At 42.7% G+C, this 22,851-nt stretch overlaps 1 protein-coding gene across 1 annotated transcript in view; it reads right to left on the bottom strand.

Annotated features, from left to right (window-relative positions):
* The window catches only part of KATNAL2 (katanin catalytic subunit A1 like 2), a 116,530-nt gene that overhangs the window by 24,987 nt on the left and 68,692 nt on the right, over positions 1 to 22,851 (bottom strand). Inside the window, 7 exon segments of the mRNA XM_005908075.3 lie at positions 57 to 167; positions 2,546 to 2,637; positions 12,302 to 12,420; positions 12,617 to 12,680; positions 16,108 to 16,206; positions 20,319 to 20,396; positions 20,606 to 20,704. Of these exon segments, the coding sequence (XP_005908137.2) occupies positions 57 to 167; positions 2,546 to 2,637; positions 12,302 to 12,420; positions 12,617 to 12,680; positions 16,108 to 16,206; positions 20,319 to 20,396; positions 20,606 to 20,704 (662 nt within the window).

Genomic DNA, 22,851 nt, shown 5'->3' with positions numbered 1-22,851 from the left:
CACCGGCTCAGTGGCTCCTGAAAATGCATTCAGAATGTGCTCTCTGGATCTCTTACCACGGCAGGTTGGAGGCTGCTAAGACAAACACGAGATCCTCGGAACGAGCCAGCCCGTCCATCTGCACCAGAAGCTCCGTCTTCATCCTCAGGCTGCCTTCATGCTCTCCCCTAGAGAAAGACGAGGAGGTGAGGCGCTCCCAGGAGGCAGAGTCTTTGCTTCCGCTCACAGTAAGGACGCGGAGACTGCAGACTGAGTTCCCCTTGGAACCCCTGCCCTGCCACGTCCTCAGGAGCTGCTCACCCCAAGGCTGGAGGAAATGAGCAGTTGGAACTCTTTTCAAACAGTACCAGAAAGGAAGTAAATGAATATAATGAAGATACCGAAAAGAAAACCAAAGGTTGGCAATGAACCGGAAAGTAACAGAGGGAGACCATGGAACTAGTAGATTTAAAAAAGGCAGCCTGGCTGTACCGACCTGCAGTATCATCTACCCTTTAAAAAAAAAAAAAAGCTTCATTGAGAATAATCATTTTCATTTATACAACAGGCATGAGAGTATATTACACACATTATTGTTTAGTGTAATCTATGGATATAAACTGTCCAAGAAGAGAGATGAGCTACAACACAATCTGTTTCCTTCTCTTCTAATAAGAGACGAGAGAACGACAGGGAAACTAGGCTTTCCGTGCACAGCATGGAAAACGGGTTAGAGGCCGTTTTCTGTGCAAATTCACCCTCCAGTGTCCCCACCACCCCCACTGCCTGAGGCCATCCTCAGGACACCAGAGGACCTGCACAATCGAAATGGCTCTAAGCCTGGCCGACTCCAGCAAGCTCTCATGTAGATCAAGTTAAAGGACAATAAAAGGCCTTTCTAGCACAAGACAACCCTCAGGGTCTCATCTCATCTCTGCACGTACATGCTGGCAGTCCAAATTAGACTTCTTGGATTTTTTTAGGAACTGTGACCCTTTCTACCTCAGAGGAAAGCCAGTCTCACGGTAGAGTTATATATTTATCTAGTATTAACACATAATTTGGAGAAGGCAATGGCACCCCACTCCAGTACTCTTGCCTGGAAAATCCCATGGACAGAGGTGCCTGGTAGGCGGCAGTCCATGGGGTTGCACAGAGTCAGACACGACTGAGCGACTTCACATTCACTTTTCACTTTCATGCATTGGAGAAGGAAATGGCAACCCACTCCAGTGTTCTTGCCTGGAGAATCCCAAGGACAGGGAAGCCTGGTGGGCTGCTGTCTATGGGGTTGCACAGAGTCGGACACGACTGAAGTGACTTAGCAGCAACACATAATTACTACTCTTTTAACATAATATGACCCCCAAAGTCTTCAGAGCACCTGCCCTCGTTCCCTGATCCTTTGAAGCCTCCAGTTTTAGTATTTAACTTCCAGAGGAGGAAACTGACATGCTCAATATAGAGGAAGAGTTTCCAAATCAGCTCAGTCACAGCTGTGGGGAACCCTGGGGACGGAGGCAGACAGACTGCATATAAGGGTGAGAGTCACTGCGGAAGGCAGGCTGCGTGCGTGGGGCCGTGCAGACGAGTGCCATTAGGGCACTCCAGTGGGGTCCTCGCTAGGCCCCGCCGCAGCTGCCTCTCCCGTCGGGCCCCTTTGGAGGGACAGAGCACCCAGTCCAGGGCTGACTAGCACCCTGTAAGCCATAGAAATAGTCGCAGCCTGAGCATCCTGGGTACATCTTGATGGCTGTTTCTCTCTACTGGGGAAATGGTTCTTCATAAGTAAAATTTCATAAATTAAATTCTAGTTATACTTCCAACAAGATAATTATTTGCTTTTTATTACTATCAATTTTGTCTTGATGACAGACCATTGGAGGCTATCAATAAATGCAGCTGTGTTGAGATTTCCCTGAGACCTGTTTTTTCAAGCCAGGGATACCAAGATTAGTAAAACGTTTCAAAAGAAAATAACTCTTAAAACACCACTCACACACACACACAGAGGGAGAGCCTCATTACAGTCTGAGATGTGGGCTTTCTGGCTGGGGACCCTAGTGGACACTTAATCTTTAGAGATAAGGTGTGTGACATGTTCACAATCGGTCAGGCTGAGCCGCAGTCTGGTGTCACAGAGAAGCGGTGACTTCCCCAGCCTCACACACCTTATCAAGGGCCTCCTCTCCAGACTCGGCCCTGGGCAGCCCCGCTCCCCACAGGCAGCCCCTCTGGCTCCAGCGGAGGCTCTTACAGGCAGCTATTTTGAGCTAGCAGAACGGTTATGGCGGCCTGGGATCAGGGGCTAGATGATCTTTGGGCCTGAAAACCACTCTGTGGGGAAGGGGGGAAGGGAGGAGGACATTTCCTCCGGTTATAAAAACTACTTAAATCAGCTATTCAGTTAACAGGATCTAATTTAAAGACCTTTCCGTGTGTCTGCAGAAAATTTGTGGGCTTATTAATAGGCTCATTCTGCTGGTAAATGTCGATGGGCTTCCGACCATCAAACACACTTACAGGAGGGGAAAAGTGAGGACCAAAAAAACCCCCGGTCTGTTACCCAGGAGCCGTGCCTCTCTGGCTCATCACTGACTCCAGCTCGTCCAGGAAGATGGTGGAGGGGGCGTGATAGCGGGCAAGTTCAAATAACACCTGGGTGGGAGAAAACCAACATGTTCAAATCCATATACTTAAAGTTCTCAGATGGCCCCAGAGATTAAAAGATTAGGATGGCTGTAATATTAAGCATCTATGCTGCACTTTAGCTCACAACAACCTTATAATCATTAGTTATTTCTCCCTAGCACTACCCCATGGGGTTGGATGGTCCAATTAGTTGCATCTATCAGCTGATAAAATGAGAGCCAGAGAGAGTAAGTGGTGAGCTCAAGGTTACTAATTATAAGTGGGAGAGCTTAAGGTAAAACTCAGTTCCTGAACTTCCAGTCAGTTAGTTAATCCTTGAGACCCCCTGCCAATGACGTGTTCTATATGGACACAAAGCCGTAGAAGATATAAAATCGTGTAACAATTTTTTTTGCTTAACATTTAGGGACAATAAGAAGGTTATTCTCGAAAGAAAGAACTGCAGAAAAAAAATAGAGTTCCAGTTGTGAGTAACAGGGCTGAAGAATTCTGCCCTTTTCTGCTCCCCAAATTATTCCCCAGGACCCCCCACACTGCTGTTTGGTAGGCTCAGGTACTTCGAGGCAATTCCCGATTGAATAAAATGTTCCACTCCAGAGTAAAATATTATAGACTGAACAGGAACAGTAAAACAACCAGCAAAAGAACAGACGTACAAAAACAAACTCAAGAGCTCTAGAGGGAGATGTGGTGGTGAGGAAAGGAGTATAAGAAACTATACCTTTTTTCAAAAAACCCTGAAACTGATCGCTTGAGCACCATATACAGTTTTTCCCTGGTTGATCAGAGAAAGCATTAGAGATTTAGAAAAGAATAGATGTTCTTAAATAGGCATAGGGGATTTATTCTCCATGTCAATTAGCACTAGCAAACCATCACAGAGTAAAGAAGAGGGGAAGGGCTCAGAAGAGGCCAGACTGTGGTTTTCGTAGTAGTAGCCAGTCGTCTTTTCAGGCCTCGCTGTCACTGAATGGGCACAGCCTCACCTTCACCACTGCTGTGTGTGTGGTCCCTGCCTGTTTATGTGTGTGCGTGCTAAGTCGCTTCAGTTGTGTCCAACTCTTTGCAACGCTATGGACCATAGCCTGCCAGGCTCCTCTGTCCATGGGATTCTCCAGGCAAGAATACTGGAGTGGGTCGCCATTCCCTTCTCCAGGGGATCTTCCCAACCCAGGGATTAAACCCACGTCTCTTATGTCTCCTTCACGGACAGATGGGTTCTTTACCGCTAGCGCCCCTTCCATGCTCATATGCACTAGTGTTTTCCTTTCACAGAATCCTATTTTATGTGGCCAGGACAACTGGCTCAGCCCAAGGAGCTTCCAAGAACAGTGTCAATGCTGGGACACTCATCACAAATGCTCTTTAGACAGACAATAGAGACCACCTCATTAGAGGCAGGTAATCTCTCTTTCTGTCACAAATAGAAAAGTTCAAATAGACCTGATACTAAGGATAATTACAGCAGCAGCAACCTACCCAATAAAAAATGGACTCTTTTGGAACCATACACATTTTAAGGACTCCCCAAATTGCAGAGAGGCCATCAGGTTCAATAAGACCAAACATCCCATTGGAAGGAGAACCACATTTGAAGCCCACGTCTCCACGTGGATCACTACTCTCCCATGGCCAGAGAACATGAGGAATCCTGGGTAAGCACTCGGGAAGCATTAGTCTAAAATTTTTCAGAAGTACTTGGAGGAAGTTAAATCATGCAATGGGGTGGGGCATGGCGGTGAAACATTGAAAGATGTAAGCACCAACAGGTGTGTGCATTTGCTAACGAGACCACTCAACTACTCAATAGCATCAACTCCTCAGAGGCCTAAACATTAGGAGGGAAGGGAGCAACAAAAGGGTTCCCTATAAATAACTCCTTAATTGGAGCAGAAAGAGAAGCAAATGGTAGGAAAGCATCTCTGCTTTAGGTGAAGGTCTTGAGGGGCTTTCTTTATCTGAAAGCTTCACAATGAGAATCTTGAGAGCATGACCAAGATTTGCCAGGTGTGGCTCTTTCCAGGAGCTCAGAAAATAGAGGAATTTCAGAAAGCACAGACAATAGGTTCCTTCCAGGTCGCGTGATTGTGTGCACACCTAGTTGTTGGGTCATGTCCGACTCTTCGTGACCCTATGGACCATAGCCCGCCAGGCTCCTCTGTCCAAGGAATTTTCCAGGCAAGAATACTGGGATGTGTAGCCCTTTCCTTCTCTAGGATCTTCTCCACCCAGGGATCGAACCAGGGTCTCTTGCATCTCCTGCACTACAAGCTGACTCTGTTTTCCTTTTGAATTATTTTTAATATCCAAAATAAAAATGTATTTCACAGAAAGAAATATGAATATCTTCTAAACCTATAAAAAGATGTTCAAATTCATTCAGAATGCAAGAAATGCAAATCTGAGCACTGAAATATTACTTTCACTATCAGACTGGCAAAGACTTTTACATCTGGGTGCTACGTGGTGCTGGCTGTGGAAACCAACACACACGCACTGACGAGAGTGTAAGGGATGCAGCCCTGTCGGCAGGGAATTTGTCAATCAGTGGTTTTCCTTCCTTCTGATCCAGTGACTCTACTTCAAAAAAACTGTCCTACACTACACCACGTGCAGACAGGAGCAGAGAGAGCTTTCTTCATAATAGCAAGAGACTGGGAGCAACGTAAATGTCCACTGAGAAAAGGCTGATTAAACACATTTTGCTTTCAACCATGCAATGAAATGTCATGCAGACATATAAAAACCATGTTAGGTCTGTCTATAAAACTGTAGAGCAATATCCAAGTTACACTGTTAAGTGAGAAGAAAAATCACAAGGTACAGAAGAGCATATGTACTATGTTCCTACTTGTATTTTAAAAGGAAGGGAAAACAGAGATATGGTTGTTGAGGTTAATGTAAATATAAATAAATGCTCTGGAAAGCTGTACCAGCAACTGTTATGGTTTCCTCTGGAAAGATAGCTCAGGCGTCTTTTTACTATCAATATTGTTTTAAAGACAACTTTTAAAATGTTTGGTAAAGGAAAGGGGAGAAATTGAGGGTGGAATTCTTTCCTCATTCTCAGAAGTCTTCCTGAAGCAGAGGAAAATTGGAGTTAAATAAAACGCTCCCAGAGAATGGAGCATTCTAGGTAAATGACTTTTCTGGCTGTTCAACACTGAACAAGAAAATCCATATTCATAAACACCTGAATTTTTTCTTCTGCTTAGGTGAGTCCTATCCAAGGAATCTGATGGAATCTTTTCTCTGAACACCTTACAGTGTTTTTTGCTCACTGATTTGAAGCTGATTCTGAGGGCACCTTGTAAGTTTTACTGTTCCTCAGCCCATAGAAATGGAATGTTAAAAAGAAGTCTTCAGGCTGATAACAATTCTAGTTAGTTGGATTTAAGCTAATTGAAATCTAGCTAACTAGAATCAAACAAAACCCATAAATTTAGGAGCATTAAATTTAAATCCCATCTGGCACTGAGTTAGACTCCAGATGAAGAACAATGAAACAGAAGATGTCAACATAGATTTCCAAAAATTACAATCTGATACGGGTGATAAAAGTTTATAAAAATATACACTTTTGAAGTAACTTGAGGACAATCAAAAAGTAATACATAGGTTATTTTAGGTATTTTAAGTAAATCAATCTTTTAAAAATATTTTATGATCACTTTCAAATAAGCCATAATATTTTGAAGATGAGCCTCTCTATGGAAATGTAACTTAAGTGAAATATTTTAAAGGAATCTTTTTTCAGAAAATATATTTACATTCACTTTGTATTGATTACTTATCAGTCACCCAACAGAGTGCAATAGTTTAACAGGATTTCTGAGCAGGACCCACCTTACATTGAGGCGTAAATCAAAACAAGTATTTTCTTAAGGTGACTGGAAGGTGTAATAAACTTTTATAATATAAAATATACCATATACTATGGTAAATGGGATTGATTCCTTAATTTCTTTCTGATTTGTCATTGTTAGTATACAGGAATGCAAGTGATTTCTGTATACTGATTCTGTATCCTGCAACTTTACTAAATTCACTGATTAGTTCTAGTAATTTTCTGATAGTATTTTTAGGGTTTTTATATATAGTATCATGTAATCAGCAAATAGTGAGAGTTTTACTTCTTCCTTTAGACTCTGGATTTCTTTTTCTTTCTCTTCTCTGATTGCTGTAACTGGGCTTCCAAAGCTATGTTGAATAATAGTGGTGAGAATGGACATCCTGACCTCAGAGGGAACGTCTTCAGTTACTCACCACTGAGAATGTTTGCTGTGCGTTTGTTGTATATGGCCTTTATTATGTTAAGGTAGGTTCCTTCTATGCCCATTTTTTGAAGAGTTTTTACCATAAATGGGTGCTGAATTTTGTCAAAAGCTTTTTATGCATCTATTGAGATTATCATGGGGTTTTTATTTTTCAATTTGTTAATACAGTGTATCACGTTAATTGATTTGTGTATATTGAAGTATCCTTCCATCCCTGGGATAAACCCAACTTGATCATGGTATATGATCTTTTTAATGGGTTGTTAAATTCTGCATGCTAGAATTTTGTTGAAGATTTTTGCATCTGTATTCATCATTGATATTGGCCTATAACTTTCTTTTTTCATGATATCTTTGTCTGGTTTTGGTATCAGGGTGATTGTGGCCTTGTAGAATGAGTTTGTGAGTGTCCCTTCCTCTGCAATTTTTGGGAAGACTTTCAGAAAGGCAGGGATTAGCTCTTCTCTAAATGTTTGAAAGAATTCCCCTGTGAAGCCATCTGGTCCTAAGTTTTTGTTTTTTGGGAGATTTTGATCACGGTTTTGACTTCAGACTTTGTAATCAGCTTGTTCAGACTTTCTATTTCTTTCTGTTTCAGTCTTGGGAGCTTGAACTTTTCTAAGAATCTGTCCATTTCCTCTAAATTGTCCATTTTATTAGCATATAGTTGATCATAATAGTCTCTTACAATCCTTTGCATTTCTATATTGTCTGTTGTAACCTCTCCTTTTTTGTTGATTTTTCTCCACCTTTTTCTTGATGAGTCTGGCTAATGGTTTGTCAATGCTGTTTATCTTCTCAAAGAACCAGTTTTTAGTTTTATTAATCTTTACTATTGTTTTCTCTCTTTTTTTTTCATTTATTTCTGCTCTGATCTTTATGATTTTCCTTCTTCTGACTTTGGGACTTTTTGGTTCTTCTTTTTCCAGCTGCTTTAGATGTAGAGTTAGATTATCCATTTAATGTTTTTCTAGTTTTTTTGAGGTAGGGCTGTACTGCTATAAACTTCCCTTTTAGAACTGCTCTTTCTGCATCCCATAGGTTTTGGGTCATCGTGTTTTTGTTGTCATAAAAGAGGAATATACAACGGGAAAAAGATAGCCTCTTTAATAAGCTGTGCTGGAAGAACTGGATAACTATGTGCAAAAGAATTAAATTACAGTACTTCCTAACACCATCAGTTCAGTTCAGTCACTCAGTTGTGTCTGACTCTTTGTGACCCCATGAACCTCAGCATGCCAGGCCTCCCTGTGCATCACCAACTCCCAGAGTTTACCCAAACTCATGTCCATTGACTCGGTGAGGCCATCCAACCATCTTATTTTCTGCCATCCCCTTCTCCTCCTGCCCCCAATCCCTCCCAGCATCAGAGTCTTTTCCAATGAGTCAGCTCTTCGCATCAGGTGGCCAAAGTATTGGAGTTTCAGCTTCAACATCAGTCCTTCCAGTGAACATCTAGGACTGATCTCCTTTAGGATGGACTGATTGGATCTCCTTTGCAGTCCAAGGGACTCTCAAGAGTTCTCCAACACCACGGTTCAAAAGCATCAATTCTTTGGCGCTCAGCTTTCTTTAGAGTCCAACTCACACATCCATACATGACCACTGGAAAAACCATAGCCTTGACTATTTTGTTGACAAAGTGATGTCTCTGCTTTTTAATATGCTGTCTAGATTGGTTATAACTTTCCTTCCAAGGAGTAAGCATCTTTTAATTTCATGGCTGCAATCACCATCTGCAGTGATTTTGGAAGCCCAAAAAAATAAAGTCAACCACTGTTGCCATTGTTTCCCCATCTACTTCCCATGAAGTGATGGGACCAGATGCCATGATCTTAATTTTCTGAATGTTGAGCTTTAAGCCAACTTTTTCACTCTCCTCTTTCACTTTTATCAAGAGACTCTTTAGTTCTTCTTCACTTTCTGTCCTAAGGGTGGTGTCATCTGCATATCTGAAGTTATTGATATTTCTCCTGGCAATCTTGATTCCAGCTTGTGCTTCTTCCAGCCCAGAGTTTCTCGTGATGTACTCTGCATGTAAGTTAAATAAGCAGGGTGACAATATACAGCCTGACATACTCCTTTTCCTATTTGGAACCAGTCTATTGTTCCATGTCCAATTCTAACTGTTGCTTCCTGACCTGCATACAGGTTTCTCAAGAGGCAGGTCAGGTGGTCTGGTATTCCCATCTCTTTCAGAATTTTCCACAGTTTATTGTGATCCACACAGTCAAAGGCTTTGGCATAGTCAATGAAGCAGAAATAGATATTTTTCTGGAACTCTCCTGCTTTTTTGATGATGCAGCAGATGTTGGCAACTTGATCTCTGGTTCCTCTGCCCTTTCTAAAACCAGCTTGAACATCTGGAAGTTCACAGTTCATGTACTGTTGAAGCATAGCTTGAAGAATTTTGAGCATTACTTTACTAGCATATGAGATGAGTGCAATTGTGTGGTAGTTTGAGCTTGCTTTGGCATTACCTTTCTTTGGGATCGGAATGAAAACTGACCTTTTCCAGTCCTGTGGCCACTGCTGAGTTCTCCAAATTTGCTGACATATTGAATGCAACACTTTCACAGCACCATCTTTTAGGATCTGAAATAGCTCAAGTGGAATTCCATCACCTCCACTAGCTTTGTTCCGTAGTGATGCTTCCTAAGGCCCACTTGACTTCACATTCCAGGATGTCTGGCTCTAGGTGAGTGATCACACCACTGTGATTATCTGTGTTGTGAAGATCTTTTTTGTACAGTTCTTCTGTGTATTCTTGCCACTTCTTCTTAATATCTTCTGTTTCTGTTAGGTCCATACCATATCTGTCTTTTATTGAGCCCATCTTTGCATGAAATGTTCCCTTGGTATCTCTAATTTTCTTGAAGAGATCTCTAGTCTTTCCCATTGTATTGTTTTCCTCTATTTCTTTGCATTGATCACTGAGAAAGGCTTTCTTATCTCTCCTTGCTATTCTTTGGAACTCTGCATTCAAATGGGTATATCTTTCCTTTTCTCCTTTGCTTTTCATTTCTTTTCTTTTCACAGCTATTTGTCAGGCCTCCTCAGACAGCCATTTTGCTTTTTTGCATTTCTTTATCTTGGGGATGGTCTTGATCCCTGTCTCCTGTACAATGTCACGAACCTCCATCCATAGTTCATCAGCCACTTTGTCTATCAGATCTAGTCCCTAACACCATACACAAAGATAAACTTGAAATATATTAAAGACCAAAATGTAAGACCAAAAACTATAAAACTCATAGACGAAAAACATAAGCAGAACACTGTATAACATAAATAATAGCAAGATCATTTATGACCCACCTCCTAGAATGGAAATAAAAACAAAAATAAATAAATAAATGGGACATAATTAACTTGAAAGTGTTTACACAGCAAAAGAAACTATAAACAAGGTGAAAAGACAACCCTCAGAATGGGAGAAAATAATAGCAAATTAAACAAGTGACAGATAATTAATTTCCAAAATATATAAGCAACTCATAAACTCAATACCAGAAAAACAAACAACCCAATCAAAAAGTGGGCAAAAGACCTAAACAGATATTTCTCCAAAGAAGACATACAGATGGTAATAAACATATAAAAAGATGCTCAACATCACTCATTATTAGAGAAATGCAAATCAGAACTACAGTGAGATATCACTTCACCCCAGACAGAATGGCCAGAATCAAAAAATCCACAAACAAGTGCTGGAGAGGGTGTGGAGAAAAGGGAACCCTCCTACACTGCTGGTGAGAATGTAAATTGATACAGCCACTATGGAAGACAGTATGGAGATTCCTTTAAAAACTAGGAATAAAGACACCATGTGACCCAGCAATACCACTTCTAGGCATTACCTTGAGGAAATCAAAACTGAAAAAGACACATATACCCCAATGTTAATTGCAGCACTACTTACAATAGCCAAGACTTAGAAGCAACCTAGATGTCCATTGACGGATGAATGGATAAAGAAGCTGTGGTACATACATACAATGGAATATTACTCAGCCGTAAAAAGGAACACATGTCAGTCAGTTCTAATGAGGTGGATGAACCTAAAGCCTATTATACAGTGAAGTAGGTCAGAAAGAGAAAAAAAACATCCTATATTAACACATATATATGTCATCTAGAAGGATGGTACTGATGAATCTGTTCATAGAACAGCAATGCAGATGCAGACATAGAGAAAAGACTCATGGACAAGGGTGGGGGAGAAGAGGGAGAGGGTGAGACAAATGGGGGAGAAGGTGAGACAAATGGGGGAGAGTAGGATGGATGCATATACACTAACATATGTAAATAGACAGCCAATGTGAATTTGCTGTATGACTCAGGGAACTCAAACTGGGGCTCTGTAATAACCTAGAGGGGTGGGAATGGGCGGGAGGTGGGATGGAGATTCAAGAGGGAGGAGACATATGTACACCTATGGCTTCCCTGATAGCTCAGTTGGTAAAGAATTTGCCTGCAATGCAGGAGACCCCAGTTTGATTCCTGGGTTGTAAGATCCACTGGAGAAGGGATAGGCTACCCACGCTAGTATTCTTGGGCTTCCCTTGTGGCTCAGCTGTAAAGAATCTGCCTGCAATGCAGGAGAGCTGGGTATGATTCCTGGGTTGGGAAGATCCCCTGGGGAAGGGAAAGGTTACCCAGTCCAGTATTCTGGCTGGAGAATTCCATGGACAGAGGAGCCTGGTGGGCTACAGTCCATGTGGTCGCAAAGAGTTGGACACGACTGAGCAACTTTCATTTTCATGGTTAATTCATGTGGATGTATGACAGAAATCAAACCAATGTTATAAGCCAATCATCAATCAATTAAAAATAAATAAATATTTTAAAAAACATATACCATATACTCTTAGAAATGATATAAAGATAAAAACAATCTCCTAAGGGAATAAAAAAAAAAAACCCTACAGCCTATGGCACTGTGGAGGAAAGCTGGTTGGAGCATCTGAAAGAGTTTTTTAAGTTTCTTGATTCTTCCTTAGAGTATCTAGTATAAGGACAAGCATACCGCGGTAGCCTCTCAGTAAATCTTAACTGAATATACTGAACATGCTTAATAATAAATGTTTCTTGAATAAAAGAAAAATAGGCCACTACAGAGACAATTTTTTTCATGGTTCTATTTGTATGTCGCGTGAATCAAAAAGGGGCTGTTGGCCAAATTCCCAAAAGAAGGGAGATCATGTTTGCTGATAGGGGCACCGCTAGCAGCTTCACAGTAGTCAGTCCACCTCCTGGGCTTTTGGTCATTAAGATCCAGGATATATTTGAACACTTAAATCGCTTAAGAACAAATAAGACCACTGTCATCATTTTGTACCACTGTCTTCTGCCAGAATTAATTCTAAAGAAACAAAATCAAGAAACCCTACCCGAACAAGCTTTTCTGAGTCCCCTCTCCATTTGCTGACAATGGTAGATGCAGAAATATTAAAGAAGGTGGTTTTGCATTCCGTAGCCACAGCTTTGGCCAGTAAAGTCTTTCCTGTACCTGGAGACACATGTGGGTAAAACATGAGCGACCCTCGAACTCCATTCCTCTGCTGACAGACACAAGACAGTCACACAAGCAGCACAGGAGGGGGTACACAGCACATGCTGCCCCAGTCCCGAAGGGAAGACAGATGGGCCACTCATCCTCTGCACACTCGCTTCACACCAAGATCACAGAAGAAAGATTCCTTTACCTGGAGGTCCATAGAGTAGCAGTCCTTTCCAGGGGGAAAGAATTCCTGTAAACAGCTGTGGGTACTGTGGGAGCAAGGAACAATAATGAGGTTTGGTACCTGCAGGGCAGCCTGCACACCCTCAGCTCAGGCAAGCTAGGGGAGCTAGGGTGAAACACACACAACTCTGGGCCAGCCCCTCCTTTTTTAAGACTGGCTCTCTCCCTCTCTGTATACACACACACACGAGTATCTAGTTTATCTCGATTTGACTTTCACTCTTGATAGGATACACAAATGTTTTGCTTTTTAAAAGAGCAGTTATTTTAAGGAGAAGAAAGGCATGTATAGGTACTATCCCCTCCATTGCTGTAGTCACTGCTCACATGCAAGTAACGATTTCCCCCCGAGTTCGAGCAGTCTTTTGAATGTTGTGAAGCAGGTGCGCTCTTTAAGATGCCAACTTTTTAAAACCAATATAGAAAGGTGTATGTGAGTAAAGTTCAACGTTATGGTGAAGCCTGATTTGGAAGCTGAGAACGTGCAATGCACAATAATAATGAGACACCGACTCCAAACAGGACACGCATGGACTTCAGTGAATCTCTCCTGTTAGTTCAAATTCAAACCATCTGGAGTTGGTAAAGGACAAGAGAGAAGGAAAAGAAACAGTAAAATCATAACTAGCTATTAGCTTCTTGCTGACACTAATTCAAAATCTTGACATTGTATGGAACTTCAAATACCATGGCGACAACACATCCGGAGAGTCTCAATGAATGCTCTAGCCTTTTGCACAAGAAGACTTGAACAATGGAGCTACTCAGAGGAAGCAGGGAATACCTTTCTACTTCCTCTGACCACCACTGTAGTTCCTCCCCCATGTGTCTGAACACAGGAAGGAAGAAAGGAAAGACGGTCCAAATGGACTGATTTTGTCTCATTTGAATAGAAGCATCCAAAAATCAGGGGCTGCAAGGTCTCAGGGGTAAGAATAAATAGGTTATTCAAGAAAGCAAATTTGTAATCCTGACTGCAGGAGATCACCAAAACTGGCCACTAATTATTTGCAGCTGCTACATCAAGTTCAGTTCAGTTCAGTTCAGTCGCTCAGTCGTGTCCGACTCTTTGCGACCCCATGAATTGCAGCACACCAGGCCTTCCTGTCCATCAAGAGGCAGAGGATATTTCTCCACCACTTGAATCTGGACTTGGCCTCATGAATTTGGCCAGTGGGGCATTAGCAGGTAGAAGAAGAGACTTGAAAATATAAGGTATATGAAAAGAGACATGGGAAAGGCTCAGCAATTGGGCCCTTTCTTGCTTCTGTCTGGGAACTCGATGACACCACGTGAACAAGACTGGGCTCTCCTGCTGGAGGATGAGAGGCAGAGAGAGGTCTCAGGTGCCCTGGTGACCCCAGCTTTGCCAGGCTCTCCATCTTCTCCAGACAGACTGGCTGATACCCCAAACATGTGAGTGAGCCCAACCAAGGTCACGCGGAAAAGCGTAAGCTGGCCCTGCCGAGCCCAGCCCCAAATGCCCACCCACAGAACCGCTGCAAACAAGGAAATGATTGTGGCTCTAAGGCACTAACTGTTGGGGTGGTCTGTTACACAGCAAAAGCCATGTGGTACACTGACCTCATCGCCACTGCTGTAAACCTAACATGTAGTCTTGCTTTCTGTATTTCTTCCTGTTTAGTATCAAACCAGTCAATCCTAAAGGAAATCAACCCTGAATATCCATTAGAAGGACTGATGCAGAAGCTGAAACTTCAATATTTTGGCTACCTGATGCGAAGCACCAACTCATCGGAAAAGACCCTGATGCTGGGAAAGATTGAGGGCAGGAGGAGAATGAGGAGGCAGAAGATGGGATGGCTGGATGGCATCATCGACTCAATGGACATGAGTCTGAGCAAACTCCAGGAGATGGTGAAGGACAGGGAAGCCTGGCGTGCTACAGTCCATGGGGTCGCAAAGTCAGACATGACTTAGTGACCGAACAACAACAACACTGACCTCACCGCCACTGGTGTAAACCAAACGTGGAGTCTCGTTTTTCTGTTTTTCTTCCTGTTTAGTGAGTCACTCTGCACAAAGGTTTGTCAGCAGTAAGCAATGAGCACAACTCAATGGCTCTACCAGCTGGTTCCCTGGAAGGGGCTGTCTAGTCTTTACAACCAGCCGAAAGCAAAGCCCCCAATGATGGGAGTACGGGGGGTGAGGCGGGGGGAAATCCATGCAAACACAGTCAGATGCTCTCTCCTATGGCAGGTATTTTTACTATAATAAGTATATTTAGGGAGATAGTCTGATAGTAACTGACTAATCATATAGACTACAGAGTCTTAGATCTTAAATTACCTCTTAGAGGAGACACCTGCCTTCAACCAATATGTAACATGATTTCAAATGGCCTAGAATGGACAGAGCCTTGGTGCTTCCGTGTTGACAAAATATTGTGACATAGGCAAAAAGTGAATGTATGACCAGTAAACACATGAAAAGATGCTCAACATCACTAATTATTAGAGACATGCAAATCAAAAGTATAATGAGGTATCACCTTACACCAGGCAGAATGGCCATCATCAAAAAATCTACAAACAATAAATGCTGGAGAAGATGTGGAGAAAAGGGAACCCTCCACTGTTGGTGGGAATGTAAAATGAGAACAGATATAGCCATTATGGAGAACAGTATGGGGATTCCTTAAAACACCAGGAATAAATCTACCATATGACCCAGCAACCCCACCACTGGGTATGTACGATGCAAAAACCATAATCAAAAAAGACACATGTACTCCAGTGTTCACAGCAGCACTACTGACAATAGCCAGGACATGGAAGCAGCCCAGATGTCCATCGACAGATGAATGGGTAAAGAAGATGTGGTGTATACCTACAAGGGAATATTACTTAGTCGTAAAGAAGAATGAATCTGAGTCAGTTCTAGTGAGGTAGATGAACTTAGAGCTTGTTATACAGAGTGAAGTAAGTCAGAAAGAGAAACACAAAATATAGGATATTAATGCACGTATATGGAATCTAAAAAATGGTGCTGAAGAATCTGTTTGCAGGGAAGGAATGGAGATGAGGACGTAGAGAATGGACTTGTCGACACAGTGGTGGAGGGAGAGTGGAACAAATGGAGAAAGAAGCATCAACGTACGCACGCAGCTGTATCAGCTGCAAGAAGGACAGCTGGTGAGAAGTGCCGTTTGGCACAGGGAGCCGTCTGGTGCCCTGTGATGACCTGGAGGGATGGCACGGGGGGAAGAAGGGGAAACTCGGGAGGGAGGGGAGGTATGTATAATTATGGCTGATTCACACTGTTGTACTGCAGGAATCAATACAATATTGTAAAAAAATTTTAATATATTTAAATTTAAAAAAACAGAGTCAATTTGTGCACAGAAAATCACCCTTTCTCTTCCTGATAGGTGAGCTTGCCCCATGGATAATGGACAGAAATTGGGCCTCCCAAGAGGCCTCCCATCCTTACCCGTATAGGATACACAACAGCTTCTTTGACTAACTGCTTGGCTGCATCGAGTCCAATAATGTCATTCCACTTTATGTTTGGATTATGGAGATAAATGTCCTGCAATGCACATTTGATCATTCTGTTAAAACTATAATGTTCTCCTTCACAGCTGTAATAAACACAGGGGCAGCAGAATACTTGACTTGCGATAGGACATAAAGTGCTTATGATAAAAAAAACTTTTCGTATTAGGTATATATGTACATACATATTGTAATTTGAAGTTAGTTCACCAAAGGGATGCCATGAAAATATTTAGTGATTTTCCCTGAAGAAGATATTCATAATATAATACTGTACTTTTAGGGTTAAAAAAAAAATCTCCTAGGGACTTCTCTGGTGGTCTTGTGGTTAAGATTCTGGGCTCCCAAAGCAGGGGGAGCCCTGCTCAATCCCTGGTCAGGGAACTAGAACCCACATACCACAACGAAGACCTGGTGTAGCCAAATTAAACATATAGGTATGTATGTATATGTGTGTGCGCTGTGTTGCTTTATTTGTATCTGACTCTTTGCGGCCCTATGGATTGTAGCCCACCAGGCTCCTCTGTCCGTGGGATTTCCCAGGCAAGAATACTGGAGTGGACTGCCATTTACTTGTATATATATGCTATATATATATATATGTATATATACATTTTAAGAAGGCTTTGTATACATACATATACATACACGGGCTTCCCAAGTGGCTCTAGTGGTAAAGTTCCTGCCTGCCACCGAAGGAGACATAAGAGATGCAGGTTCAATCCCTGGGTCGGGAAGATCCCCTGGAGGAGGGCATGGCAACCCACTCCAGTATTCTTGCCTGGAGAATCTCATGGGCAGAGGAGTCTGACAGAATATAGTCCACAGGGTCACGAAGAGTTGACTTAGCGTGCATGCACATATACATGTATATGTATACAAAATATGTGTATATACAAATATTAGCTAAATATACAAAATATATATGTATGTGTGTGTGTATATATATATATATATGAAAGGGAAAGTGTTAGTCAGTTGTGTCCAACTCTTTGCAACCCCATGGACTGTAGCCCGCCAGGCTCCTCTGTCCATGGAATTCTCTAGGCAAGAATACTGGAGTGGGTTGCCATTTCCTTCTCCAACTACATATACACACACAAAATAAAGGGCTTCCCAGGTGGCTCAGTGAAGAATCTAACTGCCAGTGCAGGAGATGTGTGTTCAATCCCTGAGTTCGATCCCTGAGGTCAGGAAGATCCCCTGGAGAAAGAAACAGCAACCCACTCCGGTATTCTTGCCTGGAAAATCCCATGGACAGAAGAGCCTGGCAGGCTACAGTCCATGGAGTTGCAAAAGAGTAGAACATGACTTAGCGACTAAACAACAACAATAATACAACATAAAATTTACCAAAAAGAAAAAATCTCCGAACAGTGGACTATACCCGTCTTCAGTCAGTACCAAACCATGCTGATTTATGACTGTAATCAAAGAAGCTACAGAACATGCCTACAAATTACATTAGCTTTTAATCCGAAACATAGTTCCTAGGTGGTGCCTGGACTCTCTCCTGCTCCTTGATCTCAACAACACTTTCTAATTTGCTACATAAAAGAGATTATGCTCCTCTGAAACCAATTTCTCTTTTTCCCTAGTGATTGCTCCCTACTTCCATCAGGAGCAATTGCTTCTGCAAAATCCAAGGAAGCCAACAACCAAGTGAAAATACAGTTTTCCCCTCACAGAGTAGAGCCCCATAGCAACCATGGAGGATTATCAATTAAGGTAGCTTTTACTGATAACTAATTTGCAGTCTCCAAACTTCAATTTCACGAGATGCTCGGAACAGTCACTCAGGGGCTTTTCTCAGTGGAACTGTATTGGGCAAACTTGTCTAGAGTGTTATAGCAAAAAGAAAAAAAAAAAAACAAAAAAACCCACCTCCCTTCCACAGTCATTCTGAGTGACTACAGAACAATCTGGAAACTAATTTTATATTTATTTTATTTTTAAAAAAGTGATATATGCACATGATTCAAAAACATAAAACCAGGGACTTCCTTGGTGGTCTAGTGGTTAAGAATCACCCTCTCAATGCAGGGGACGTGGGCTTGATCCCTGGTCTGGGACTGAGATTCCACGTGCCAAGAGGCCACTAACCCCAAGTGCCAACTAAGCCCAAGTGTTACAACTACTGAGCCCTCACACTGCAACAAAAGATCCCCCATGATGCAATGAAGATCCTGTGTGCTGCAACTGAGACCTGGTGCAACCGAATAAATAAATCTATATAATACGTAAAAACATATTTTTTACATGCTGGTGAGATGCTATGCCCCCACTCAGTCCCCCATCCTCCCAGGTCCCCCCACAAGGGGTGACAGCGTTTCTTAGAGAAACTCTTTACACAGGTGATTTTGATAGTGCGTGATATGTAGGATCCATTCCTGGGTGAGATGATAAAGATCTCAGTCTTCCCAAATCTCGGGAGAACCACCCCGTCTTGAAAGGACCAGCCACTCAGTATTATTACCACACTTTCTTAGGAAAAGCTTTGCACACAATGGGCATTCACTGGAGTTCAAGGCATCCATCAGTCACAGCAGTATCTCTTGTCATCATCAAGCACTGACACTGAATTCCACATGGTAGTGTTTATAATTTCCCAGTAGGAAGCTCCTCCTAATCTCAGTCAAAAGTTATCAGAACTCAATAGAACTGCCTCAGTGGGAGATGAGCTCCCCGTCCCTGTCGGCTTTCAAGCAGAGTCCATATGACTGCCTCTCACAGTTCTGTAGAAAGGATTCCAGGTGGAATCATTCCAGGCCACTTCTACTCCACAACTATATCACCACTAGTCATGGTATCCATTTGCAAAGACAGTAACAAGACTTGATTTGGGGGTATAACAATGTTTTTCTCTGCTCTCTTATGCATCCTAATTACCATAGCCTGGCTTGACCCCTCATCCTCTCACTGATAATAACTCCTGAGCTGGTCTTCCTATCTCCATTTCTCTGATGGCCTTCCACACTGTCATTAGAACAAGCTGTCTAAAAGCACATTTGATTATCCCGTTCTCCTGATGGACGCCTTTCAGAGATTCTCCATCTGATACAGACTGAGCCCAACCTCAGGTACTGTTCACAGCGCCCGAACACGCAGGAACCCCAGCCTCGCTCTCCAGTCCCTTCTCCCGCAGTTTCTAATGGTGTTTCAGTTGGATCCCCAGAAACACTGCATAGGCGCTACAACTCACTTGTCTGTACCTCTGCCCAGAACGCCTCCCCTCCGCCCTCTTCTACCCTTTCTCGTGGGCTATTTCCTGTGTCTCTTCTTCCCTAAGAAGATACAGATCCTTTCCAGCTACCATTCACCTTTGTGCTTCCAGCCGCCAGCACGTGCCTGACACATCAGAGGCATGCAGGGGACACCCGCTGGACTAAATGGAGACCTGGGGACCTTAACGACCTCGGAGCAGCTGTGCAAATTTTGCATCATTTTAAACATCCAGAAAGGAGCCTGCCTTGGTTTCCGTCTTTCATTAAATATGAGATCACTGGAGATTAGAAAAATCTCCTGTAACTCAGGAATCTATTCTGTTACCAAGGAACTTGCCCCAAGTCACAGAGTGAAAAAGAGGAGGATCTAGAAATCAAATCCAGGTCAATCTATTCCCAAGCTTGTGTGTCATCAACCACTAGATTTCACTGCCTTTAGGTCCTGGGGGACCAAGCTTGAAAAAAAAATCAGTCCTGTAGATGGTAAGATCTTTCCTACTAATCTGTTTCTTCATGAAAATTTCCAGTTATGAAACCAGACTCCCGACATCTCTATTTCTAGGCTTAGACTGTTTAAACAAAACACAGACGTCCTCTCTCCTTCTCTAAGAGGCTTGCTTTCCTTAAATCTTGGCTTAGCTCTAAAACCTTTCACCTGTCCCTTCCTTTCTAAGTCCTTTTCTCTTTGGGTTTTCTTGGCCTCTATAGTGAGATGGTGGGCTTTTTGTATTGTAATTTTATGATTCTATAATTTATTCATCATGCATTATTGTGCCTCTAAACAATATGAGTGCCTTCGCAAGTGGGGGCACTTTATAAATAAATGATCATATTTATTGTTATTAATAAAAGCAGCAGCCCACAATGCTCCTGGAGCCCCAGTCTGCCTCCGTAAATTTGTGAATTGAATATCAGATCTTACCCGGCTCACCACGGCTGCCAATTCTCGCATCTCACTGTTCATGCCAATAAATGCGCTCAGAGGTTTCAAGAGTCGTTCCTAATGATGAGGGTAGAAAGCCTCACGTTACAATATGGCTTCACCACTTAGGAAGGAAAACAGGGCACAGAGCTCCATGACACAAACGGTGGCAGGTCGCCGTGACCTTTAACTGGATCTCAAGGCTCCTCTGGACTCAAAACTGTGCTCCAGAATCTCATCTGGATTTGGGCAGTTTGCAAGATGGATGTCCCATCCTAGCCACTTACTGAGGGGTCTGGGTTACAGTCGAAGCTGTTCAAGCCAAGTTCACTGGTTGCTCCTTTGATGGCATCTGTGAGCAGCCCTCGGAAGTCAATGATTGGGCCCTGAAAGGGAGTAATAGTTATTGCAGCGGCCATTAAAACAGGAGGGGAGACTGTCCTTAATAGCTCGGCTTCATTAAATCAAGACACATTTATGTACCATGGTCTGCAGTGCAAACTTAAAGTAAAGCTTTAAGAGGAAGCTATGCTAATAATGAACAAGATGATTTCCTCAGGTTGGGGCACTCCAGGAAAAAAAGAAAAAACACATTATAAATAAATTTTCCACAATGAAGTTGGCTTGAATAAAATTCCCGAGCATTTTTCAGCTCCTGATGCACCACCAGTTTTCTACGTGTCCAATTCCCCTGTATCATCTTTCTTTTAAAATACTCCACACATGGGAAGAACTCATTGGCACAAGAATAATGATAGTTCCTATCTGCTGACTATACTGTACCTTCATCACTCAGGAGAGTGCCTGGCACAAATCAGGTGTGTGAGGTACCTGCTGTGGATTACTGCCAATTCTTATAACACTTCTGCTAGTCGGGAGTGGCATCCTCGCTTCACAGATGTGGAGGTAAGCCTAGAGAAGTGAAATGCTCTACCCAGGGTCCCACAGCTAACAAGGAACTTAAGACCAGGATTCAAACCCAGATATCTATCTCCCATACCCAGCCTCCTTCTGATGCCACTGTCCCTCTATAGAAAGAAGGAAAAAGCAAGGATACTTGTCAAAATTAAATGACAGTAACAGTAGCCAACACTCACCGAGTGTTTATCGTGTGCTCTCTGTTCCTTATGACATTGGAGGTGCACACTCTGATTATTTCCATTTCACAGATGAGAGAAATGAGGCTTGGAGAGATCTAAAAACTGGCCCAAGAATCAGTCAGGAAGGTGAGACGTGGGATTTGAACCTAGGCAGGCTGACTTCAAAGCTGGTGCCTTGAGAACAATACACCTAGTAAATCTGCAAAGGGACTTGGGTATCGTGAGCTTTGGAGGCTCTGAGATTGGGCACCTCTGAGATGACAATGAAGCGCCAGTTTTTGGAGATGGGCCCCTGACTATAACCCCTTCTTAAGCTCATGAAACGTTAGGCAGAAACTGTCCAAAGCTTAACCTGAGGGCATTTCTGCTGCAAACAGAATTTATAGCCAGATTCTTTCAAAGGTTAAGTGCTGGATTAAACAGCCCCTTCCTTGACCTGATTAGAAATACCCGTTCATATCAACGTGAGATGTTCCTAAGAGCAACTAATGCTGCAACACTGCTGGGCACAAAAGTGACTGGAAAACATGATAAGGTAGGAACGGTGAGCAGGGAAGTGCTTCTTTGTGGGCGGCACTGATCGGAATCTGTCACCTCCAGCATTCACCCATATAATTGAGGCCCTAAAAGGAGCCAATTCCCCTTGATTTCCAGGGAGATGCTCCCCATTTCCCTCCAGACACACACATCCAGAGTTAAGTTTGCCTGAGAAGCGCTGGCTAGAGGTGAGTCAGCAGTCCCATAGGATCGAAGAAAGAAAGGTAACTCTGAATGGAACTCAGTCCTCAAAGTTACAGTCAAGAGAAACACACTGGTGTCGATGCTGCTTTTTATGTCCAAGTGACACATTTTTACCTGCCTGTAGCCTACAGCTACCCAAACTGGGTCTTTTCTGTTCGAAAAACTCTTACACACAAATCAGGACATGAAGTTCATTAGGAAAGCAGTAGAAAAAAAAAAAAAAAGGAAAGCAGTAGAAATGACTATCGAGGACAAGATCAACCTTATATCAACTGAGGTTCACATGAAATTATATTCAAATCTGGAGCCATATCTCCAAGGAGAAAGGGACACTGCTAGTCAACTCCCACTGACAGGGCAGAAAGGAATGAATGTGAGGCCACAACTCCTTAAATAATGCAGACAGTTGATCACTGTAACCACAGGATTTTTAAGCTGAAAGGAACCAAGCCATCTCTTCCAAACCCCACAATTTATAAATGGGAAACTGAGCCCTTTGGAGATGGAGCCACTAATTCAAATCTACCCATCCAGAAGGGAGACCTGGTCCAGGACCTCAGGGTTTCATCCTCAGCCCATCTCTTCCCAGTTCACCCCATAGCCAACCTTTGATCATCACATACTACCTTATCTGTTTGAGAAATGTTAACACTCAAAATTTTTCATTTTCAGAAAGAACAGGGAAATTCCCC

The sequence above is a fragment of the Bos mutus genome, chromosome 24 (assembly GCF_027580195.1).
Source record: "Bos mutus isolate GX-2022 chromosome 24, NWIPB_WYAK_1.1, whole genome shotgun sequence".
NCBI lineage: Eukaryota > Metazoa > Chordata > Mammalia > Artiodactyla > Bovidae > Bos > Bos mutus.
The sequence above is the reverse complement of the archived record's forward strand: the minus strand, read 5'-3'. Positions and strand labels throughout refer to the sequence as shown.